The sequence below is a fragment of the Danio rerio genome, chromosome 23, assembly GCF_049306965.1.
Source record: "Danio rerio strain Tuebingen ecotype United States chromosome 23, GRCz12tu, whole genome shotgun sequence".
NCBI lineage: Eukaryota > Metazoa > Chordata > Actinopteri > Cypriniformes > Danionidae > Danio > Danio rerio.
In genome coordinates this window covers 28758435-28784960 of record NC_133198.1, presented here as the reverse complement: position 1 = coordinate 28784960, position 26526 = coordinate 28758435, and the positions used below count along the sequence as shown (strand labels likewise).

Genomic DNA, 26526 nt, shown 5'->3' with positions numbered 1-26526 from the left:
TGTGGACAAATCTCTCAATTACAGATACAGAGTCACATAGACGTGGACCAACACCAATGTGTGACTTGAATCCCCCTGAATAAAGTGTCAGGACTCCAGTGATTAAAACACACACAGTCTGTCAAACCACAGCACCTATTCTGACACAAGCAACCAAAGCAAAACCACAATCTAGAGCTCAACAAATCACATTCTTGCCACATTCACATGTTGAAAAGATCAGCTTTAAAATATTTGACCAAGAAATAAATATTTAGGCCTAACAAATATGATTTATGTATTCTGGGTGCCATCTTAAATTTCCATCCCTTTGGGTTACATACTTTCGGCATAATTGAACTAATATACTAGATGTGATTTGCTGGTTAAACATAAAGGAAACAAATAAGAGCATGATTTACGCAATAAAATCAATACATCCAATGTTTTTTTCAATGCCTCTTATTTCTAAACTCAACTTCTTATTTCTGCTCTCAACTATAGTGTGGGGTATAAAGTTGCATTTTCCCCTGAATATTCAGTATAATCTTATAGAATTTAATGGTAACACTTTAAATAATGGTCCTTTAGCTAATGTATTTACAAACATGAACAATTAGTCATATATTTATTACAGCATTTATTTAACTATATAAATGTAAATTAGGTCTATTTAAGGTAAAGGCTTTGCAAGATTATTCACACTTAGTCAGTGTTAGTGAAGACATTAACTAATGGACCATTTTTCAAAAGTATTACTAATTTAACTAATTAACTAATCAATTTTATAGTATATCTTTTATATCATTCATATTTTTTAACTGATTAGATTCAATAGTATTCGATTTTAACAAATTTAGATTTCTGATTTCAAATTTAGGAATCTGCCAACATACATTTTTAAATATTTGACAAATAAAAAAAAAATCAAAAGGTTACAGACAGTTCATGATTAACTTCATCGTGATTCATTGTTTTTGAGTGTACGCTCCAACATTTATCATCTCAATAGGCTAATTTCTTTCCAAATGTCCAATTTCTGTCCTGGTAATGTCAATTACTGTGAGAAACTTAGATAAATTTGTGCAGTTTTGTACGCAGCACTGAATAAACAAACTCAAAGAAGCAGTGAATTACTATGGTGTACCTGGTGTTGTGCTGAAGTGTCCTTCATACATCCTGCTGTGTTTTGCGGTCCTGAGACCCTCGTTTCTCCAGTGATCTGTCCATGCAGTGGTCAGTGTATGTGTGTGTGTGTGTGTTAGTTGGCTGAACACACGTTGACCGGCAGCTCGCATAATCCCTTAATGCCTGTCACAATGAGATTTGATTGGGGGCTCATGCACAGCCTAATAGTGTAAAGCGTACAGAGGGCATAATTCATATCTGGCACTTCCTGTTTCTGAAGACCCAGATTCTCCCAATAATGGGTCATTTTGACGTGTGTGTAGTCAGTGAAGAAGATACTGCTTAATTGATTATTGAGTTATTTTGCTGATCATGTTTAACAGTTTGGAGTTGGTAGGATTTTTACTTGTTTTCCTTTTTGTTGTTTTCTGCTCACTAAGACTGTTTGTCAATTAATTATTACTAATAATTTCAAATAAATAAATATATATATATATATAATGTATATATATATATATATATATATATATATATATATATATATATATATATATATATATATATATATATATATATATATATATATATATATAATGTATTTGATTAAAAATTATATTTTAAAAATCAAAGCATTGTGAAATGTACAGTTGAAGTCAAAAGCATTAGTCCCCCTTTGAATTTTTTATGTTTAACAGAGCAAGGATTTTCACAGGATGTCTGATAATATTTTTTTCTTCTGGAGAAAGTCTTATTTGTTTTATTTCAGCTAGAATAAAAGCAGTTTTTAATTATTTTAGGGACAATATTATTAACCCCTTTAAGCTTTATTTATTTTTTTCGATAGTCTACAGAATAAACCACTGTTATACAATAACTTGCCTTAATTACCCTAACCTGCCTAGTTAACCTAATTAACCTAGTTAAGCCTTTAAATGTCACTTTAAGCTGTATAGAAGTGTCTTGAAAAAATATCTAGTCAAATATAATTTACTGTCATTATAGCAAAGATAAAATAAATGATTAGAAATTAGTTAATTTCATTGGATACAGTTGCTTTAAATGCTTAATAATTTGGTGGAAACCATCATACATTTTTTTCTGTATGATGAATGGAACATTTGAAATAACCATCTTTATTTTGAATAATGCATATTTTACGGCATCTGAATATGCTTTACAACACACACAAACAAAAAAATCTGTCTTTTTAATTCTAATGTCATCTCATAATATTTAATTTAATGTTACTTGCCATATCTTTGTAATAATTTAGGAAATTCACTTGCAGTTTTACTAAACTCAACAACTTTTTTCAAGTGGGATGTCATACAGCAGAGGTATTTCATTCATTCATTCATTCATTCATTCATTCATTCATTTTCTTTTCAGCTTAGTCCCTTTATTAAACAGGGGTCACCACAGCAGAATGAACCACCAACTTATCTAGGATATGTTTTTTACACAGCAGATGCCCTGGAAAACACCCATACACTGTCATTCACACACATACACTTCGGACAATTTAGCTTACCCAATTCACGTATGGTGCATGTTTTTGGACTTGTGGGGAAAACTGGAGCACCTGGAGGAAATCCACATGAACATGGGGAGAACATGCAAACTCCACACAGGAATGCCAGCTGATCCAGCCAAGGTTTGAACCAGTGACCTTCTTGCGCCATCCACAGTTGATTTAAATGAATTAAATCTTTCCAAACAGAGCTATTCAAGTAATCTCTCATAACACAGAATTAAAAACGTATTTCTATTTTTAAATATTCAAATATTTTTAGCCTTTTTCCCAGCACTTGGAACTGAATTTCATTGGTAATCATGTATATGTGCACCTATTGACAACCATTGCAACACAAAAAAATCTGTTGCAACTTGTTTAGGAGTAATTTAAAAAAATTTCACATTTTCAATTGAGAAAAATGTAATAATTATATATCATTTTACTTTGCTGCAAATTAAACAAAGATCATATTATCTGTGACCAGAAGAAACAAATGCTTCTGAAGTGACTACTGACCAAAGGAACATATATTTTCAGACGTGGAAGACAGTATTTGAAGAAGTTTCACTTTTAGCAGCATTCCTGCGGTTGAAGCTTGTTGACTCTGTTGACCGTTCTGGCATTGAAAAGTCTCAGATGTTTAGCTGCTGGACGTCCAGCTCAGACTCATCCAGCGTTTTAAGGCAAACGGAGCTTCTCACTCAAGAGCTCTTCAACTGAACTATTGAGTCTTATTTTAGACCATGATCCTAAAAAACTCAACTGTTCAACTGTCTGCAAGTTGCAATAGGCAAGAAATTATTTCATGCCTCTCTTTATACACTGTAAAACCAAAAAAGTTAAGGTAACTCAAACCATTTAAGCTCAAAAACTAATCCTAATAAGTACTGTAAACTTAATCCATTTGAGTAAACAGCAATATGAGCACACTGAAACCCAATAAATGAAGAGAACTCAAACCAACTGAGTACTGTAAAACCAAATAAGGTAAGGCAACTCAAACCATTTGAGTTAAAAAAACTAATCTACATGGGGACTTACTTTATTTAAGTTAAAGTAATGAGGTATTTGATAAACTCATTAAATTCAACACTGAGTTTAAAACTCTTTTCAAATGAGTAGAATTTAATTTAATTTTGAGTTAACTACTCTCATTTCATTTGATAAATTTGACTGTTGGGTTTTACAGAAGATTTACACAACTGTAGCATTATGCCTAAAGAATATTTCATATTACAGTTGCTTTTAACGTATACTCCATTTAAAAGCATCCACAAACAATGACACTTGATTCATAGATAAATTCTTGTTTAGTAACTTTACAAAAGAAATGATCAATTAAAATGTCTGTACAAAATAAAAAACAGAGATGTGGTCAGAGTTTAATCCACTAACTCTAAACTTCTTTTAACATGGTGTCTTGTTTTTGATATTTTCTGTAGTTTATTTTCTTTTAATTGTTGTCGGTGTCATTGCTTTGTCTATGTTTCTTTTCCAACTGGAAACAACAGCCTGGTTTAGTGTTGACTCTCTATATAAGAGTTGTTCAACCCAAATTAGGATCAAATATGATTTGTCCATATTTAACCCAAGTTTAGTTGAAACAACACAGTTTTTTAGAGTTCACCTTGTGTAAATTGTAGAAAAACCATTTAAAATGCATGTGTAAGATGTGTGTATTGTACATCACAAAAATCAAATAATGCACTGTAGTAGGGCAGCACGCAGGCACAGTGGGTAGCACAATCGCCTCATAGCAAGAAGGTCACTGGTTCGAGCCTTGAAAACACCCAGTTGGCATTTCTGTGTGGAGTTTGCATGTTCTCCCCATGTTCACATGGGTTTCCTCCAGGTGCTCTGGTTTCCCTCACAAGTCCAAAGACATGCACTATATAGTAGGTGAATTAGGTAAGCTAAATTGTCTGTAGTGTATGTGTGTGAATGGGAGTTTAGGGGTGTTTTCCAGTGATGGGTTGCAGTTGGAAGGGCATCCGCTGTGTAAAACATATGCTTGATAAGTTGGCGGTTCATTCTGCTGTGGCGATCCCTGATTAATAAAGGGATTAAGCCGAAAGAAAATGAATGAATGCACTATAGTACACATGTATTGTGCTGTTTCTGATGGCTGGCAAGGCTGCGGGTAATCCCGTTTACATACAGTAAACTATAAAATTTAGGTCTAAAAAATAGACCAGTTTACAAAAATTATTTCACTGTTCAAGTAGAGGATGAGATACACACACACACACACTCTCACACACACACACACACACACATTGTCATTATACTTTTGCTAAAACAACAAATCTAATAATTGCACAGATCTAAGACTTTTGTGCACCACTGTGTGTCATATGCAAATATCAACCCAGGCCAAATGAAATATGTGCCTCAGTCTACATTTTTGCAAAACAAAATACATAGCTCTGTGTATATTTTGTTGCATTTTTCAAATGTTAAATCCACTAGAGGGTGCTGAATATGTTATTGAAACTCTGAAATACACTACCTAATATGTTTTGTTGTATTTTTCAGATACATGTACTTCTCGTACAACATGACAAGAAGGCGGGGCTTGTCGTACAGATCACTTACGCCCTATTCACACGGGGCGTCAGCGTCAACGCTTCCCATTCACTTTGAATGGGTGACGTCAGGTGTTGCCGAACTGCATTGTGGATCTGTCGGCGCCGCTTCAGAAGCGTTCCTCGCTGCAGAAGTTGGGACCAGCTCAACTTTTCAAGCGCCGATGGAAGCGTCAGCCAATCAGATCGCTGTATGCAAATACACCAGCTCAGACAGTGGCCTATTGCTGACTGAATTTCATTGGCTGACGCTTCTATGACGATCGTTTCAGCTCCAACTTCAGACACGCCTTCAGTCAAGCGTTGACGCTGAAGCCCCGTGTGAATAGGGCGTTAGACCTGCGAACCACTGCTCTACAAGTACAACACCATACAAAGTGAACTATGGATCAAACTGATCATGCCAAAAAGATGTTGGTTCACATGGGAATAGATGGTGAGGCAAACATATTAATTTACAAAGAACTGAATGACAATAATCCTTTACTATATAGTTGGTGAAACTGTGCATTAACATGGTCAAATTTAAAATTGAGGGCCAAAAATATTGGCCTTTCACTTTCCATATGCACTTCCTATATGCATAGTTGTTAAAGCTTAAGTATATTATAAGGTTTAACTGTACTTAAATTTATTACTTTTATTTATTTATTTATTTATTTATTTATTTATAAAAGTATTAGTCATAAATATAATCTTGTCCATTGTTGATTCATGATGTTAGCAAAAGGCTAGCTGACCTATAATGTTGTAAAATTAGTTTTCTTTGCTGCTGTTAATATGCTAAAATGGTTAAGCCTCCTTCAGCACAATGTTGTGTCAGTAGCATTTTGTCCTAGCATTTAATGCAAGCGCTTTCCTTGTGTTCCCAAAAAAAACGCATTACAGTAGCCTAGCTCTGAAATCATCTAGACCAAATTGCAATAATAATGTAAATGTTTCTTTACACAAGAGAGCACTATTACAGGGCAAATGTGTAGCCATAAATAACTCAAGCATGCATGTGTTGAAATATAGCACATGATTATAATACTGCTTGTTTGACTAAGCGTATGAGAAAATACATACAGCAGGCATACTGACTTAACGACGGTTATTAGATGTTATATATCAAATTAAGAATAACTAACAGTGTCTGAACATAAGGAACTGGCTGAGGCATCCATGAATCAGACACTACAGTTGACATAAGTTGTTTGCAATGCATTGTGCATGTACTTTTTAAACTTAAGGTGAATACAAAGGTATGATTTTATAAAAGATTTATCAATGAATATATAGTACTTGACACTTTCTATTCAAAAAATCCAAAACTTAATGCATCATGGTGCTGGCTAAAATGATAAACCAGCTTTTATAATAATTATTATTTTAGAATTGCTGAACACTAAATGAGCATATTAGAAACATTTCTAAAGCATTATCTGATACTTGATATTAATTTAATTTAGCTGTAATAAATAACATAAAAAATAAGTTAATATATTATTAATATATATTTAATGTATTTTGATCAAAAATACAAATAAAATATAGATTTTTTTAAGTATTAGAAATGATCTTGTATGTTATTAACCCTGTTATTAAAATCTTCCATGTGCTATTATTAAACATAACAAAATTGTAATAAAATTTTTAAATTGTAATAATTTACATTTATATTACATTACATAAACAACACACTTACCGCTATGTAATATTGTCATGCATATTGTTTTGCTGTAGGGCGATTTCATACATTAAATAAAATTTTCAAAATATTAAAATATACTTTTTTTAAAAATCTAAAAATATGTACCGTTTCACTTGTGAAACTGTAAAGATGCATTTATTATCAAACATGATTTTTTACAAATAACTTGGTCAAAAAGGAAATAAATAGAGAATAGATGTGCAGTATTACATGTTATCATACTTGTATCACAATCCTGTATAATTCAGATATACATAATTCTGAATAATTACGGTATAATTCAGATATGTTGTTATTATGCATTAGTTTTGTCTATTTTCCAACTCCCCTGAATTACCGTATCTCCAGAAAAACACACTTTGTTAAGTATAACAATTAAACACTTTTATTTCTAAAAGATCTTTTTCAATTCATCACCTTGGAAATATGAGGTTCTGTCTGCCTTCTGAATGATTTTGAGATATTGAAAACTGTAAAGGTGCATTTATTATCAAACATGCTTTTTTTAAAATAACTTGGTCAAAAAGGAAATAAATAGAGAATACATGTGCACTATTACATGTTATTACACTCATATCACAATCCTGTATAATTCAGATATGTATAATTCTGTATAATTACTGTATAGTTCAGAAATTTTGGTATCATGCATCAGTTTTGTCTGTTTTCCAACTCCCCTGAATTACCTTATCTCCAGTAAAACTCACTTTGTTAACTCTAACGATTAAACACTTTTATTTTTAAAAGATCTTCTATAATTCATCACCTTGGAATTATAAGGTTTCTATCTGCGTTCTGACTGATGTTGAGAAATTGAGCTTTAAAGTTTTTGCATTCCATAGCAAACAGTATGTGAGTAACATTTGTTTTTAAAATAAAAAGTCTTAACATGTAAACAACTTATAAAAAAAGCATCCCATAATGTAAATAAGTTGTCATTTAATAAGAATATCTCAATAACTCAATTTTGACAAAAATGCCAGACAGAACCTTATAATTCTAAGGTGACAAATAGTCACTTTCCTCCAGCACTTCATCCATAATCCTTAACGCCATTACATCCCAGCTAGAAAAGAGGAACTTAGCGCTCCTGTCCACACTATTCATCTTCTCCTGCAAATAGGCCCTCTATTTACCAATCATTAAGGATTTGCCACACCTCCCGAACTGCATCCGTGCACCACAAGCTCTCCACAATGGCGATGAAAGCTAAAACATCACCAAACAACATGTTCCAGCAAGATCACCAAAGCACCACCATGTTTTTTTTCCCCCCAGAAAGCCTTCGTTACAAAACTGAGCACTTACCATACGGTGCCTCCATATGGGTGCTAACCTGAGCGTTCACATTCACCATGTTGTCTCCTCTTTTTCTCCCCACCACCACTGTATTTCACAGGGGTTTTTTTGTCTTCTAAAATGTAAAAGATGATGGAGTATAGTAACTCATAAGTATTGCACAGTCCTCCGTGTTTCTGGTGAAGGTGTTGTTGGTGCAAGGTAAGGCCGGTACTCCTGTTATCTTATTGATTTTCCTAATCTGGGCAAATGTGGGTGGAGAGGTTAAACAGTAACCAGGCTTGTATAGAGCGGCCAATCCATATGACAGCTGTGGCTATGGCAACAGGATGATAGAAACTCAAATAGACAAGTTTGCTATAATTTTTTCTCCAAGTCAAGTGTTTGACAACATGCAGTATATCAGCTTCATTTCCGACACTAATTATTTGCCTTCAAACACTCGAGAGCTGTAACTTGTTTCAATCTACTTTTGTGTTAGCAGGTTAGATTCTTAACTAGACCAATGCCTTCCTCTTCTCTCATGCATTAGTTTTGTCTATTTTCCAACTCCTCTGACATACCGTATCTCCAGATAAACACAATTTGTTAAGTCTAACAATTAAACCCTTTTATTTTCAAGAGATCTTTTATAATTCTCACTTTCCTCCAGCACATCACCCGTATCCTTAACGCCATTACATCCCTGCAACAAAAGAGGAACTTCAGCAGTCCTGTCCACATTATTTATCATCTCCTGTAAACAAGCCTCCTACTTTTGTGTTAGCAGGTTAGATTCTTAACTATTGGACCAATGCCTTTCTCTTTTAGATAGAAGGAAAGCATGTTAAATGGCTCATGAACTGCCTTTTGTACAAATATTAATAGCATATCTGACTTATGTTTTTAATATTTAGTATATAGCAGTTAAAATATATCATTGTTTATTCTTCATTTCACCAGGATATTTCCATCGAGATACAAGATCTCTTCTTCTGTGGATTCAAAAAAGTTCCATTTTAAAACAAATACAAAAATATTAAACAAACAAAATCATAATTAAGTATGGACTGTGACTATATGATACTCTGTGACTGTACACTCAAAAAAAAAAGACTTTTGCTGCACAATTTAAGATGTTTTGAGCACAATTTTATGTTGAATCGACTTAAATTTGTAAAAAAAAAATGATTAAGTTAACTTAATCGATTTGTGTTGGAACAACATGACATTTTTACCTTAAAATTTTAAGCTAAACCAAATTAACCTTATTAGTCCATTGACCTTATAATATGTTAAATTGACTTAAAACATCTTGCTTAACATTAAGAACATGAGTAACAGTTTAATAAGAAATAAATAATGCTATTAATATTTGACATCAAAAAGCATCGTTTATTCTTTATTTTACCTGGATTTTTCCATCGAGACACAAGATCTCTTATTCCAGGGAATCCTGGTTAAAATGGCAGCACAAAAAGGTTTCATTTTAAAATAGATACAAAAAGATCAAACAAACAAAATCATAATATAGAAGTATAGACTGTCACCATATGATACCCTGTGACTGTACACTCAATTTTTTACTTTTGCTACTTGTTCAAACTACTTATTTAAAATTGCCTGTAGCAAAACAATTCCTAAGTTGTTTTGGGGACAATTTTATGTTGAATCTACTTAAATTTGTAAAATAAAACTATTAAGTTAACCTAATCAATTTGTGTTGGGACAACATGAACACTGTAAAAACAGCCTGGTTGCCTTATATTTTATAGCTGAATCAATTTAACCTTATGAATCCATTGAAATTATATTATGTTAAAACAGCTCGCGCACATTTTTAAACTAAGTTAGAACATGATTAACTTAGTTTGATAAGTTACAATAAACTAAAACATGCTGTCATGACTAATTGATCATATCATTTTTTTAAAGTGACGGAATTGGAATTGCATGTTCTGTTTTCTGTGTTTTGTGCTGAAGACTTATAATGTTATTAATATTTGACAACAAAAAGCATCATTTATTCTTTATTTTAGCAGGATATTCCCATTGAGAAAGAAAACCTCTTGTCTTCTTCCGGGGAGTCCTGGCCAAAATGGCTGCACAAAAAAGTTTCATTTTAAAACAGTCGCATTATTAAACAAACAAAATCATAACTTACAAGTAAAGACTGTCACTATATGATACTCTGTAACTGTACACTTAAAAATTGACTTTTGCTGCTTGTATTTAAAATGAGATGAAACAACAAAATTCTTAATATGTTTTAGGCACATTTTATGTGAAATCCACTTATATTTGTAAAAAAACCGATGGTTAACTTAATCGATTTGTGTTGGGACAACATAAAGGAATTGTCTGGAACCCAGTTTTTTTACAGTGTACATACATATAGCCATATTTCATACATGTTTATTCATACTGCATGTCCATCACAATCTCGTTGCAATTTGTAACTTAAGGGGCTAACTCGTATGAGTCCGTAGGATCTCATTCATAAAGTTTAATATGATTTGCTTATCCCCCAATGACGGTTGGGTTTAGGGGCAAGGATTAGTGCCACCCGTCCTTTTTAAAATCGTACTTTTCCATACAACTGAACTCGTACGTCTTTGTACTAATTGTAAAATACTTACGTTTCCTTCTGAGATTAGACTGGCATGTCACATCACTGAACTGATACCACCTTTAAAAAGACTGAAGTGTTTATGTTGATATAATCTATATGTGGGTTAGTAAAATTTTGTCATGAATATTGCTGTGTAGTTATGTATATTGTAAATTGTGTTACGTTTTATGTATTTTATTGGTGGTATGTTCAAGGAAGAAGTAGAGCCAAGAACCTTAAGTAGCATCTTGTGATCGAAATAATGTGGGTAGTTGTTGGTATTAGGAGAAGTACATTTTATTTTATTATTTTTTTAATTCCCAGGATCTGCAGGTTGCATTTCTTGCTTTTTCATTGCCAATCTTAAGCCAATTCCGATCATTTGTTTTGGTTTAATGTGAAATTTTCTCAACCAACGCAGAGCCCAGGGGATCTCTTTCTTTTTTAGCTTTTTGAGATGAGTGTTTATTTTCCATTGTGTCTCTATATTTGGTGGAATATCACTTACTGCACCTGTAAATAAAACTCACCTGATCACAAAATCAATGGTCACCCGGATCATTATTTGGAGCACTGCAACACACCATTTGAATATGCCTGGAAATAGTAAACTCAAAGGTAATCGCCCACTGTTCTGGTTGGCTAACAGTTTTGCATATCTAAAAACTTCAGCACTTTGCATGTACATCCCAAAGTTGGACAGACAGCAGTTTGCCCACTGTTGTAAACTCGTTAAACAGCCTGTTTAAGTAATAGATGGACATGGCTGTGATTTAGGTTAAAAACACATACAACAGACAAAGCAATAGTGACCCTGTAATAAACAGTGTAACATGGTCCGATGTGTTGGATCCAATACAGTTGTTGTCTTTTATTTTCAGTCTTTCTGAAAATTCAGCGTTGAGTTGTGTGTTGTTTGTAAATGCATCTGCAGTAAAATGAAGTAAACAAAAAACTACTGTCTTACAGACTCGGTTAAAATGAAAGCTTGTCGACTCTTAATGCTGAGAAGACAATGCAGAGACTGCCAACACAATCCAATGCCAAGCTTTTTGATTTAGAGGTTAATTTGTATGATTTCATTTGTACATTTTACTATTATTTGCTCATCCCCAATGATGGTTTTAGGTGTGTGGGGTTGCGGGCACATCTCTTTAAAAAAATCTCCTTTTTTGAGTGAAATCTTGATGAATTTGTACAAATTGCACAACCTGCATTTCTTCTCTTGTTATTTATTATTTACCTACTACAGCATGAATCAGTTAGAGCTAAACACGCAGCGATGTAAATGCAGGCCTTAAACTTTTTCTGTGGGGTTGGAGTTTAGTCACACTATTATCTACAACCTGTCATTTTGGCAGATTGCCTTTAATATATAAGCTGATTTTAGACAAACAAGAAAGTGCTGAGTTCTGAAACATACATATATATATATATATATATATATATATATATATATATATATATATATATATATATATATATATATATATATATATATATATTGTTCACACATAAATAAAATTTCTGTCTTGATTATTTCACTCTCTATTGGTTTAAACAGGTTTAAAGTTCTTTCTTCTGTTCAACACAATAGAAGGTTTTTATAAGATTGCTGGTAGCAAGACAGACATCTATATAATATATTTTTCCAATATAGAATGCTATCTTTAAAAGGTTTCCACGTTCTCCATAAGAAAAATAAATGTGTTCAACAGAAGAAAGAAACTCGTACAGCTTTTGAGGGTGAGTAAATGGATCTTAGTTTCAACAGCTTTTCCCATGAGTATAATGTGATGTTTTCAGACACAAGTGTAGCATTACACAAGTCTACAGTTGCTTTCACTTTAAGTAGCCTCATGGGAAAGTGGCTGTTTTGAAGCTTTAGGTTTTTCCCACATTTGTCAAGCTGGTGTATAAACACAAACTTATTTTCCGTTATCTTTGTTTCTTTGCACTACATTTTTTTTTCTTGAATTTTTTTTCTAATTTAAAGTAAATAATTCAATATATTTTAACATGTAATTAATTCCTGTGATGCAAAGCTGAATTTTCAGTATCATTGCTCCAGTATCACATCATTCAATTTTTTCTGATATTCTGTGTGGCTGAAAAAGCATCAATTAGAATTTTCAATGTTGAAATATCCATTACATTTTTAACTAACGTTCAAAATAACAGCATTTATTTGAAATTGAAATTTGTGTAATATTTATAAATTCTACTTTTTTATCCTTGATGAATATTTTCTTTCTTTAAAAAAATCCACCCTAAACAATTTTAAAGGCAGCATACATATTCAGAAGCCTACACTTTAACTGATGGCCTTTTGAAGAAAAAAATAAGCAGTGTTTAATTCATGTTTTGTAATTCAGATGATTGATTTTAATAACCATTAAAGTATTCTCTATACCTTGGATTGAAACAGCAGTCGGGGACTTTTATGGCTTTAAAAGCCTTTTTAGTGGTGGTTTACAGCAGATCTGTCTGCTTTAGATGGATTGAACACATTAATGAGGTTATAAAAGTTTTTATATATTATGCCTCCCAATACTGGTCCTGGATCAGTTACTCTCATACACCTTTATAAAAGGAGTTGCATCCAATATGTTGTTTAAAATATGTCAATTTTCTTTGTTTTGACAATTATATTTGGATTTTTACAAATTACCTATGTGCCTGCTTGGAAAGTGTTAAAACAGTTTGTCGATCTTTAAAGAGAAAATGTAAATAAAAGGTCCGTTTTTATGAGGACAAACGTGTTTACAATGCAGTCATGTACTCTGTGTGACATGAGTGCTATAGACATTTGAAAAAGATAGTAGCTTAGGAACCACAAAACACACTACTTTCTTCATCAAAAGAAGATTTATTACCAGTACAAAAAGAACAAAACGATAATAATAAAAGAAAGTGCTTAACTTTCAATGTGAATTGTCGCTGCGATGCAACTTAGTACAATCAAATGATAAAACAGTGCAAAGAGCCTGAAAAAACAACAAATAATAACATACAACTTAAAAAATACAAAGTACTATGAAGTTATAATCAACACAACAACAGGAAATACATTTCGGCATTCAAACATTTGATCAATTCGATATTTTATTTTAATGTCATTCCTTTTTTTTTTCAAATGAAAAGATTGTGAAATAGACATTTTAGTGGTTTCTATTATTGAAGAGTTTTATTACATTTTTAAAATATGTTCTTTAATTAAAGATATTTGTTTTTATTGCTTATAGCCTCTAAAGCCATTTGTGTTTCTTCGGGATTTTGGTCTGGAGTCACACTGGTTTTTATTGCATGATCCTCCATAACTGGAGGGACACGCAGAGCAGGGTCTTCCTATTTTATATGGAGCTTCTCCGACCCAGTTTCCCCTGAGACAGAAGAAATATGCAAGTTTGATTAATCATTACATTTTTGAGAAATCGTATTGTATTGATAGAGTCAAAGTTGAATCTTACTTGATAGCATAGTTGCAAACCAGTAAGGTGGCTTGTTTCCACATACTCCCAAAAACAAAGATGTCTGAACACTTTTTGATAGCGCACCCGATCTTATTGCTTGCGGCCCACACCATCTGAAAAAAGAAAGTCATTACTAAAATTAAAATCCTGCAAAAAATGGCATGTTATCAATATTTGTAAAATTAAACTGAATACTTCTCATATACTGTTGGTAGATGGACTGAAAACTGAATATATGTCTCATATACTGTTGGTAGATGGACTGAAAACTGAATATATGTCTCATATACTGTTGGTGGATGGGCTGAAAACTGAATATATGTCTCATATACTGTTGGTAGATGGACTGAAAACTGAATATATGTCTCATATACTGTTGGTAGATGGACTGAAAACTGAATATATTTCTCATATACTGTTGGTAGATGGACTGAAAACTGAATATATGTCTCATATACTGTTGGTGGAAGGGCTGAAAACTGAATATATGTCTCATATACTGTTGGTAGATGGACTGAAAACTGAATATATGCCTCATATACTGTTGGTGGATGGGCTGAAAACTGAATATATGTCTCATATACTGTTGGTAGATGGACTGAAAACTGAATATATGTCTCATATACTGTTGGTGGATGGGCTGAAAACTGAATATATTTCTCATATACTGTTGGTGGATGGGCTGAAAACTGAATATATGTCTCATATACTGTTGGTGGATGGACTGAAAACTGAATATATGTCTCATATACTGTTGGTAGATGGACTGAAAACTGAATATATTTCTCATATACTGTTGGTGGATGGGCTGAATATTTTTTTTTCACCAAATATGGATTAAATTAATGCCCTTAAATGGAACATTAGTATTGTGTTGTCTAAAAATAAACTTGAAATTCTGAAAACATGGTACAATTTTTATTACTCGGATCAATTGTAAATATATGCTCTCAAAGCAAAATATTCAACACAGAAATATACAGTTAAAGTCAGAATTGTTAGCTCCCCTTAAATTTTTTTTTCTTTTTAAAATTTTCCCAAATTATGTTTAACAGAGCAAGGAAATTTTCACAGTATGTCTCATAATATTTTATCGTCTGGAGAAAGTCTACTTGTTTCATTTCGGCTGGAATAAAAGCAGTTTTTAATTTAAAAATAATAATTTTTTAGGGGTTTTCAGCTTTTATTGCCAGGACATTGGAGATTCACAGACAGGAAAGTAGGGGGAGCAGAGCGAATGGAAGGATCGACCACGAGGACCACGAGTCGGGAATCAAACTATTTGTCGATGCACTAACCATTGGTGCCAACTGAAAACCATTTTAAAGTCAACATTATTAGCCCCTTTAAGCTACTTTTTTCCGATAGTCTGCAGAACAAACCATCGTTATACAATAACTTGCCTTAATACCTTAACCTGCCTAGTTAACCTAATTAACCTAGTTATGTCAGGGTTCTGTCTTAAGTTTATTTATTTATTAGCTTTGTGACAGAACTCTGACAATCTTGTTTGTTTTCTTTTCTTGGATGCATTGGTTTGGGTTTGCTTGAACCATGTACTCTTTTGTGTTCTTGTCAGTGCCCAGCATTGAGTTATCTTGAGCTGTGTACTCAATTCTGTAATTTAGTGTGTGTGCATGGCATTCGGATACGGGCACTAGTAAACTGTGGTTCCAGTTTTAACAGGATTCGGATGTTCATGCTCCATGTCTGTTTGTCTGCTGTTTGTTTGATATTTTGCTTTTGTCAAAGGTTCCTGTTCATGTCTTTGCACACAGTTGTGTCTTGTTTAGTTTGTATTTTGCATTGGTTCTTTTTTATTGTCTGTGTGCTTTTTGTTTTAGCACATGGCTTGTGTTGTGTCTATTCCCATGCGCTTATTTGGTCTATTAGTCAGACCCCACACAACTTGTTACCTGTTCGTTTTGTTAATTTGTTTTACCTAAGCTCCTCGTTTTGGGATTTGTTTGCTTCTCTATTTATTCTCCCAGTTTGCTTTTGTCTGTGCTGGTTCGTTTCTTATGTTTCATGTAGTTTGATGCCTGTCTGGTTGTCTGCCCACCTTGGTTTTATTTTGTTTTACTTAAAATGATTGATTACCCTACCGTGGGGTTTTTGTTTTTTTCAGCCCTGTTGGCTGTTATCTGGGCTCCGTGTCCAGTTTTTTGTTCCTAATTAATAAAGTTTATTGCTGATCTGTGTCTGGGTTCTGTCCACACACCTGACAAATTAAGCCTTTAAATGTCACTTTAAGCTGGATAGAAGTGTCTTGAAACATAGCTAGTCAAATATTATTTACTGTCATCATGGCAAAGATAAAATAAATCAGTTATTAGAAATGAGTTATTAAAACTATTGTTTAGAAATGTGTTCTCTCCGTTGATACGAAATTGGGGAAAAAATAAACAGGGGGGCTAATAATTCTGACTTCAACTGTACATACCACACACACCCACCTGTGTGTAGTGTGTGCATACGGAGCCACTGCATCTACTGGGGTAAGAAAAAGAGTGTCTCTCATCATACCAGGATTTTACCAGATCAATAATCGACTTGTATCTGCAAAATAAAATAAATAATTAATTTTCAAAATGTGTAGACACATAGACATTATAGAAAAGATCTAACACAGATATGGTCTTGGGATATTTATTAATTCATCCTGATGTTACTATTGTACTCATGTGTAGTACCTTCCAGAGATAATCGACAGGTTCTGTCCAATGTGTTGCAAAAAATGATGTGGCCCGTGTTCCCATATGCACTGAGAGGCCCAAAACTCTGCAGATTTGGCCAGTCTTTCATCCCACACCTCACAAAGAAGAGCAATGGATAGACAGAAATAAATATATGTACTGCACCAAAAAGGACAATGCAATGACAACAGTCAAGCCAAAAAGTAGGCAAAATTATAAACATTTTTCACAGAATTTATTCTGCAAAATATTCTTATGAAAGCATGCAACTTAGATTGTTTAAATTAATTTGTTGATTAAGTTCATTGAACTCAAACAGATTTGGAAAATGAAGGTTGAGTAGACTAGGCCAGTGTTTCTAATCCACGTTCCTAGAGGACAACCAGCTCGGCACATTTTCTAGACTGCTTAACAAACACACCTGATTTAGATCATCAGCTCATTAGCAGAGACTGAAAGACCTGTAATGGTTGTGACACACAAAGGAGACATTCAAAACATGCAGTGTTGGTGGTCCTCCAGGAATGTGGTTGTGAAACACTGAGCTTTGCTATACAGTATATGACATACGACTATATCCGTTTTTGAGTGAAATGTCGTTTTAAACACTAGCATTATTAGAAAAATCTCTTTTCCATAATTGATCACCAATGAGACTTGAGTTTTCTAATTGACGGAACTATTAGTTGTCCATTTACAAGCAAGCTAAAGAATGTCAAATAAAATTAATTTAAAAACTGATATTACATCTTTATCTTATCCTAAGTAATACAGGCAAATTGTATACACAGACATCCCAAGTCTCCGGGAAATGGAGGTGACCCCACTCTTCATCTTCGAAATCTCCTCTTTCCGCCAACTACTTTGACCCATTTGGGATGTCTACATTTGTGGTGAATATGAGTGGGCTAACTTTTGTAGCTAAAACCTTAGCATACATTATACACAGAACAGATTCTGTCCTGCTTAATGTTCATTTTAGTTTTTTTATCTAATTTGTAATAATATAAAATACACAGAAATTGCAGCTAATAAAACATCCTACCATATATTCCATGTTTGCCGCCGGCGGGAAGACCTGTGAGCGCACGCGGTTGTGGTAGTCCAATAGAGCCGTCATATCTTTGCCGGAGATGAAGCGTCTCCGTCGGACTCGAAATGTGCTGCCGTCGCTGCTGTTCCTCACTTCGGCCTCCATGGAGAGCTGTTCGGCCTGAAGCAGAGATGTCCCGCTGCACACCGCCACTATTCCTGCTTCTGCTCCTGCTGTCCACAAGGTGACAGCAAAAACTAGCTGAGCGCATACTAAATTCATCCTCCTGTCTTCTGTCTGCCCGCCAACAGGTGCTTTAGCTAGTTGTGGAAAGAAACATCAGTGTTAATCTCTCACTGTAGCTGCTAGTGAAATGACAGGAACAGTACAGTCCCTTCTCAAACGCAAGTGAAGAGTTCAGCTTAAGATGAACCTAAAAAAAATCTCAGCCTTCTATATATGTTTGTTCTAATATTGAATTTTAAAGGCAACGAAAAAGTGTAAAACTATAAAGTATTTATAATTTATAGTGAATATATAAAAGTAAATTACTGATCATACACAGAGGAGTCTAAGAAAAATAAAAATTTTAGAAGAAAATATCAAAAGACATTGAGGTTTTTGCATTTAAACTCTGCAATTAGGCTGTAGTTTACTGCCTGCAGTTTCTAAGTAAAATGATGAACGTATAACAGATAAATGCGTAAGCATGAAAAAAACTTTTGCATATTTGTGTCTTTAAACTAGGGGTGCCCAAACTTTTTTTGGGCTAAGGGCCAAAAACCAAATATCATTGAGAGCCATGGGCCGAAAAAAAAAAATACCAAACTAGCCTATATTACATTAAAGTTGCTATGGTTAATTTCCTAATTTATTTCATAATATTTAAAAATAAACAGAAAACATTGCTTTGAATCCTGTTAACTAATGCAGTATACATTTTAATTATAACTTATTGCAATAAATATGTAATCAATCATATTTATAACACAGTGGAGTTCAATGAATACACTAGTCAAGCAGAATCTGCCTTGCCTTGATTTTTTTTTTTTTTTTACCAAAATCTCCCTATTGTCTTCTATCTGTCGGGTGACAATATGTACAATTTAAACTAAAATACAGCATTTAATTTGAAATGTTTAATTTCAGTTAGCTTTTTATGCTTGACAATAAAACAGTCAATTAAAGGTTACATAAAATTTGAAATCACAAAACCTAAACCATCCCCATCATTTAAAGGCAATGCCTATTTTTGGTTGTTAAAGGCAAAGTGTTATTAATTTAAACAATTAAAGGCAAAATGTGAATTAATAGTAAAATTATAACAATAAAATGATAATTTGGAAACGTTACACATTTTAAACATTGGGGTGACTTTAAAAAAAAAGACCAAAAATATTACATAAATAAATTTTGTGAGAAAAATCTCATTATTACACATTTTGAGTATGATTGTGTTTGATGTATGTATGCATATATAAACAAAAGAAAATACATTGTACTAAAAGTACAATTACAATCATAGAGTCATATATTTATAAAACAAAGTAAGATTTTTTTACTGTAGTGTATATATAAAAAAGAAAAAAAAAACTTATGACACATTTAAATTAATTATATTTTTACTTATATAAAATTAGGTTGATATACATATTCAAGATTTAAACAACAAACAGATGAATATTACACATGCCTTCACAAGTGTTTAAAGAGATAAACGACTGTCTCAATTTGGAAAGGAAATACACCAACAACCTTTCAACAGACCTCTTTATATATTTTTTTAATCTAAAAATTAAAAAAATTAATCTATAGTAGCTATAGAAGAGAAAACAGCTGACGTATCTACCTGTGAATGCAGTCTGAAGAGAGTGGGGGTCCTCAGTTGTCTTCACAGCACTTCAGCACAGCCTGGAGAAGAGCAGCTCAAAAGATCTCCACTTAAACTCTGGCCTTTGCAAACAACGTCTTTGACATGTGTGGCAGCGAACTTTAACAGCGCCAACTCTCTAAGGCCATTTGACGTTAAAGAAAAGCCCTTGTCTCTTTTTCTTCCCCCCACAGGGATGTTCCTGAGGCTCAGGAAACAATTTAATGGAAGGTTTTGCTTTTTCAGCACACACTCACTATGGAAGCTCCAAACAGCCACACTCTCCAATGGGATTTTAAGATTGATGACTTTTCAACAGTTACAGCTCTTCCTTTCCATTACTTTGGAGATTTTTTTAATTTATGGCTTTTTTTAACTTTCACATTTGATTTTATATCCTGCCATATTAATACAGCATCCGCTGAAATGACAAAAAGTACACATGCACATCATGCTCAGTAATAATCAAAGCCATTAAAAAAACAGCAATATTTAAACTGGCCATTTTGCTCTTTTAAATAATCCGTACCACACTTATATTGGACATCTGTCCTTTTTGTGAGCTTTTGGTTGGAGATGCACTCAGCCGTCCTGGCAAAACTTAACAATGAAATAAGTTGAATAAGCAAAGGCAAAGATTTTATAAAACGGAGGGAGTTGTTTTACGAATCAAAGGCCAAATTTTTAGAGTCATGGCCAAGTCAGCACATTGTCCCAGCTGTCTAGGATTCCAGGAAGGACGTGCCATCTTTAATATATAGTCTCTGGCCAGTGCCAATATACACTGAACAAATTTGCCTGGTCCAGCTAGAGAACAGGGTCATCGAGAGCATTGAGTTACACATGACTTATTAATGCAATGCGGCAATTAGTCTATGCAGAAAATCCACTTCATCCTCAGCAGATATGTCGGTACAGTATATCTATAACATAATTATAACAGAGGGTTAGGACGTAATCTTCTTCAAAAAGCTCAACGTCTGTCATCTAGGGGGGAGGGGGTGTCTATATTTTAAAAAATTGAACTAATTTGTTATTTGGATTTATTAAACATATTTTGGGAGGACAAACTTTTCCAAATGCACAAATTTTCATAATTTAATATTATTACAAGTGGCCAAATGACATCTGGAAAGTATTTCAAATAGCATATGTTTAACAAAATGAATTAAGCAATACATTAAGCAAGAACTGCAGCAATATTTCTCATATTTTAAAGCACTCGCTTGTGTCTGTCCCTCATAGCTGTTGGATTCATCCTGCATTTTGGATCATTTACAAAGAATTTGGCTTTAAATATTTGTAGCTGCACTGTAAACAAATCTGTTATTTTATGTTTTGAATTATAGTAAATAAAAAAATAAAAAAAACATTGTAAAATAACGACCTTTAAATTGCAGAAATTTACAGTAATTAAAACAATTACATGAAAATTCTGCTGCAGGAAATACCATTTTACAGGAAACCCCAGTTTGTGGTGGAAAAAATAAAATAAAATAGCAGATGTTAACTTACAGAAATTTACCAGAATTCAAAAATACATTTAAAAAAATTAAAAATTGTTAAAATGAATTGGGCTTATAATATTTATTTTTAATATATATTGTGTAAAATATTCATAAAATTATACATTTTGAACAGTGCTATAATTCAAATATTCAGTCATAACAACAACAAACAATTAGCATGACTGCAACAAAATTCAACTAGAAAAGTAAAGTTCGTAGACAACTTTATGGTGGCTTGAGACAGACTAGTCTGAAAGTTTGAACTAGTTTTCAAGTCTAAATAATTAAAGTAGTTTTTAAGATATTTGAAACTGTTGGCATAGATGTAACCATCTACTGTGATGAATCAGTTAAAGCGAGCATGATTCTGAAGTTGCGGCAGACTTTTGTTTCATGATGATTTATTTCAAACTAAACTTGCAGCAAACTAACAACTGCATTAACAAATTTGGCCAAAGCTATCAAACAGCTGACATCACTCAAGAAAGACTGTCATTCCAGAGAAAGGCACAGGGTCAGATTTAAATAAAAGATTAACAAACAAAAAAGCCATGGAACACAGTGGATTGACTTGCACATATTAGTTGTTTACCACAAGATTAACAATGTCGGTTACAAAAATAAAAAAGTGCAAATTTTGATTTACAGGCAAAATTATACATTTAAGCAATGAATTATATATTGCATTATTCCATAAAAAGTAGCAGTTACTTTTTATAAAGTAACTTTTCTGCTAATTACTTGTTTGGTTTTTATATATTAAGAGTTGTGGATGAATGTAAAGTCAGTAATTATAGGCGACAAGGTGGCTCAGTGGTTAGCACTGTTGCCTCACAGCAACACTGGTTGAGTCCCGGCTGGGTCAGTTGGCATTTCTGTGTGGAGTTTTTTGTATGTTCTCCCCATGTTCTCCCCTGGATGCTCCAGTTTTACCCACAGTGCAAAGACATGCGCTATAGGTGAATTGGGTAAATTAAATTGTCCATAGTGTATGTGTGTAAATGAGTGTGTATGGATGTTTCCTGTACAGCTGCAGCTGGAAAGGCATCTGCTGTGTAAAACATATGCTGGACAAGTTGGCGGTTCATTCTGCTGTGGCCACCCCTGATAAATAAGGTAGGAAAATTTCCAAAGGAAAATTTACATTTTTCTGTTTCTTAATATGTTTTTTTTATTTTATTTTATATGTTATATAAGTAACTTCAAAGTAAAGTAATTAGTAATCTGATTACTTTTTTACATGAAGTAATTAGTAATGTAATCCGATTACATTTTCCCATAGTACGTAATTTGTAATCTATTACTTTTTAAATGTAACTCACCCAACACTGATAAACATTGACATTCAATCATCAGAATCTATTGTGCTTTAAAAAGCTTGAGAATTTAAAATAGTCTCTGACAATACTAATATTTGCTTATAATAAACCAAAATATAACGTGTGCTGCTTTGGGATGCTCAAAAAAGATTATTATTTGCAGTTATTTTTACAGTTATCATTCTTGTTGTGAAGGGGCCTAACGCATCCTCAAAGAGAAACTTTTAAAGTTAACAGTCATCCTCAAACTGCCATGGACATAGGGTCAAGGTTCAACCTGAGGTCTTTCTTGGAGGACCTTCTGTTAGCTAACTATATAGGCAAGAAAGTTGTACGTCGCTCTCTAAACAAACATACTGTATGATGTCACTTCTTAACACAGACAATGATTTATGCTTTACGGTTTAGTCTTTGCAGGAGAAATAAACAAGTTTGGTCAATACAATTGGCAAATGTAAACAACCCCCCTCCCCTCCCCCCAGTCAAATGTTCAACAACTTTATGTGCTAATATGACATGTACAACCCTAAGCTACAATGAGCCCTTGTAGAGCGAAGAGTTTAAAAATAGCTACAGGCAAGTCTCTGCTAAATCTATCACATACTTAATAGTGTTGTCATCGCACATCAAAGGAGGTGATGAATGTTGAGCAGAAATATCAAATCAGTCACTCTGTGCATGTTCTCGGAAAATGGACACCCCAAAAAAAAACCCTGCTAATGTTAAGTTAAATTCATTCACATAATGGTTACCTTGACTGCACCTCATTCATGCTCTCCGTTTGGGCCTGAAGGGTCCCTGTGCAGTTTCGGATTGAAAGAGAGAGGGAAAAGTGACTTAAAAAGGTGCACAGCTGTGCCATTATCTCCTCTGTGGCAATGAAAAGGCCAGCCGGGTCTTTCTGTGTATGAATCACGTCATTTAACATAAATCCAGGGCTTCCCATTTCCCCGCTGCTGCTCCATTTCTCATGTCAGCAGTCCAAACTTTGTTTTGGCAGCCCTGAAAACCAATTTGCTAAGTGATGTAGCTGTTTGTGGTGATGGACGGTTGTGAAGGGAACAGGGACAATGGGTCTGTTCTGACCTGTGGGTACTGGAATTAAAGAAATTGCCTGCACATTTGTATCACTATACGTTAATTTAAGCGATGTTTTGCTTGTTGTCAGCATGCTTGAGTATGACAAATATAATATCAATGTCAGCTTACTGTGCGACCGTTACAACCAGGGGGTCCCTTCAGTAACCCCTGCACGGCAGCCCCCGCATTTTGCGATACGCCATTGTGTGCAGTATATGTGTGTGTGAAAACCATGATTGTCAACCAAGGCTCATTCTGAAAATGTGCCTCTGTACCCTACTGAAAAAAACAGCTTAAACCAGCCTAGGCTGGTTGGCTGGTTTTAGCTGGTTGTTTTAGTGGGGTTATTGGCCATTTCCAGGCTGGTTTCCAGTCATTTCCAGCCTGGTTTAACTGGTCTGGCTGGAAAATGACCTGCTAAATCCAGCTAAAACCAGCTTGACCAGCCTGGTTTAAGCTGGACATAGCTGGTTTTGGCTGGGCTCCCTATCCTGGCTAGGCGGGTCAAGCTGGTTTTAGCTGGTCATCTTTTTTTCTGGATTTTCAGCAGGGTATACATTTCTGGAGTGCGCCTAATACGTCCCAGGAGCTAGTTTTTTGCAGTTTTTGCGAATCCACCAAAGGCCGCTGTGTACACTTTTTGAGATCTCAAATTTCTCTCATGAGTGTTATTCACGCTTGTTGTTCTCACGTTAGTCCACCGCTGTCGACTGACTGTTTGACTGACTGAATGATTGACTAACTATTCGCCCTCCTACTTCCCTAAACCCAACCAATAATATTTTCAAAAGCACTGATTGACTTGCCCACCCACTTCCCTACACTCATTCAACAATTTTAAAAAGCAATCCAGATAAAGAAAAGCCCTTGCCTTATTTTTTTACCATGTTTTCAGATAGATTTTACCACATTCTCACCCTGTTATTTACTTGTTTATTTTATTTTTTGGATTCTGTTTTTGTTTTACCTGCTTTCTGGAACCTTTTTCACTAGACTCAAGCCCCATATTTCTTGGTCACCTCCTCTCTGCATCTCAAGTTTGCTGATGTGCATGGTGAGCTAACTGGACAAACTGGTAACAGTGGGAAAGCCGTCCATATGGATGAATGTTTTTTACTCTTTCCTTTGTTCCTTGTTTGTGTACTTGATTTGTTACCATGATTATCTGATTGTTGTTGCTGTTTCACACCTGTTTCTTGTTTCATCCTTTATTATTTTATGTATTTCTTTTTTTTTATTTGGTTTGGCTCACTGTGTTGTACTGCATTTTCCTCCTCCAATTTCTTTGCTTCCCAAGTGGATTATCTTTTAAAAATATTTTTCTAAATAAAATCAAAGTTTCCTCCTATTTTCTGACCCGTCATGATATGTAAAGGAAAATATATAAAAAGCAAAACAATGTGGGAAAAAAACTATGTATGTAAAACCTCATCAAAGAAATATTCAGTGATTCAGTGCTCAACGTGAAGGGATTGCATGAACAAGGGTTGGAAACATATAACGAAAATAGCAAAGCAGTCCTTGTTTGCCATGGTCATTATTTAAAGTAAAAAATTACTCCACCCCATGTTTCACTTTTGCCCTCAAGTTAAAAAAAGGGAAAGGGAAATACAAGAATCACAAAACCAGGATGAATTCACTAAATAAAATAAAAAAATTCTGGTGTTTAGTATAGATCAAGAAGATTTTGTCTTTAAATATTTACTTGATAATCCACAACATGAAACATCTGTCATTATACAGTCATCAGTCATAGAGTTTAAAGAGTCCTAAAAAACGGTGGACACATCTAATTTTCATGGTATGGACAACAATGAACATTTGAAAGCCTTTACCCATATGGAACAATTATATTTCTCCTTTATACTGTATGCGAGCATCTAAAGGCCCCATTTTATGAAGCCCTCATGAAGTCAAGTTGTAACATTTAAGATTTACTGTGAGGAATGTTTTGAGGAAGAGCAGAAGAAGCCATAACTCATTGAGGCCCCCTCCGTAAGGCAGTGTGAAGTGGGTCAAACTTGGATGGAAAACCTCTAGATGACCAGGACAAAAACAAACCAACTTCCTCTAAAATGACATCACTGTGTCTAGACACTTATAAAACTGTGCGGTCTAAAGCTTTTTAGCTGAGTTTTGTGAAAAATCAAGAAACATTCAAAATTACGGCCAAAATGTAATGTACTCAACAACAAATCCAGTTCAATTATGCTTATATAAATACTTCATGAGTTGGTTTATACAGAAATTGGATATGAAATTGTTTAAACAATTGCATGTTTATATTTCAGCTTGGGAAATTACTGTATGTTTATCAATCAGTACATCTAAAATTTATTTAAAATGAAATCAGATGTGGTTTCTTATGATTCTTGACTAGGCATGGGAAGTTCAAAACCGTCAAAATTTTCAGCAAAACTGTTCCAAATATGAGTAAGATTTTTTATTTACATTTTTAGTTTTTTAGGACAACAGTACCTCCAGCAGAAAAGGTATCCAAAGTTGCCATTTTAAATTGTAAAGAAATCTGTGTTTTTTGACAGCAGAAGTCCATAATTCATTTGAATCATTTAGCCTGACATGTTTACTGCTCCAAAATATTTTAAATGTTTCTCAAATGAAAATATATTGTGTTCAACGGGGAAAAGGGTTTTGTTTTTTACCCAGGCATTTAAAAACAATATATTTTAGAGCAGTAATATGAATACCGTGTAACCATGATATTTATATGCAAGGTTATCATAGCATTAGAATCTT

General features: G+C 33.8%; 2 protein-coding genes and 1 long non-coding RNA gene across 8 annotated transcripts in view; 1 reads left to right on the top strand and 2 right to left on the bottom strand.

The window, feature by feature from the left end:
- The window catches only part of hnf4a (hepatocyte nuclear factor 4, alpha), a 33337-nt gene extending 24959 nt beyond the window's left edge, over positions 1 to 8378 (bottom strand). For 2 of the 4 annotated variants that reach the window (XM_021469749.2, XM_073938065.1), the window contains exon 1: positions 8210 to 8378. In XM_021469749.2, coding sequence (XP_021325424.1) covers positions 8210 to 8258 — 49 coding nt within the window. In that variant the 5' untranslated portion in view covers positions 8259 to 8378. Of the gene's footprint in view, positions 1 to 1126; positions 1261 to 8209 lie in introns of those variants that run through there. The other 2 variants (XM_073938064.1, XM_073938063.1) reach the window with 2 other exon arrangements.
- Positions 1 to 11328, top strand: part of LOC141380497 (uncharacterized) — a 39028-nt gene extending 27700 nt beyond the window's left edge. Inside the window, exons 3-6 of one of the 3 annotated variants that reach the window (XR_012398552.1) lie at positions 5159 to 5218; positions 5546 to 5644; positions 8853 to 8969; positions 10219 to 11328. This is a non-coding gene — a long non-coding RNA (uncharacterized lncRNA). Of the gene's footprint in view, positions 1 to 5158; positions 5219 to 5545; positions 5645 to 8852; positions 8970 to 9142 lie in introns of all 3 variants that reach the window. The other 2 variants (XR_012398551.1, XR_012398553.1) reach the window with 2 other exon arrangements.
- Positions 11329 to 13639: 2311 nt separating this feature from the next.
- On the bottom strand, positions 13640 to 20187 carry r3hdml (R3H domain containing-like). The gene is made up of 6 exons (NM_001386498.1): positions 19842 to 20187; positions 18005 to 18312; positions 16957 to 17075; positions 16720 to 16822; positions 14261 to 14376; positions 13640 to 14173 (listed from the first exon to the last, which is right to left on the bottom strand). The coding sequence occupies exons 2-6, from the start codon at positions 18272 to 18274 to the stop codon at positions 14023 to 14025; spliced, it is 759 nt and encodes a 252-aa protein (NP_001373427.1). The 5' UTR covers positions 18275 to 18312; positions 19842 to 20187; the 3' UTR covers positions 13640 to 14022.
- Between the last annotated feature and the right edge of the window lie 6339 nt (positions 20188 to 26526).

What these genes read in the sequence shown, in the direction of transcription:
- r3hdml (NM_001386498.1), bottom strand. Translation starts at nt 18,274, where the DNA reads ATGAATTTAGTATGCGCTCAGCTAGTTTTTGCTGTCACCTTGTGGACA. An exon ending in CGGCAAACATGGAATATATG is followed by an intron (nt 17,076 to 18,004) that starts GTAGGATGTTTT and finishes CTTCTTTGTGAG; the next exon opens with GTGTGGGATGAAAGACTGGC. An exon ending in GTTTGCAACTATGCTATCAA is followed by an intron (nt 14,174 to 14,260) that starts GTAAGATTCAAC and finishes CTTCTGTCTCAG; the next exon opens with GGGAAACTGGGTCGGAGAAG.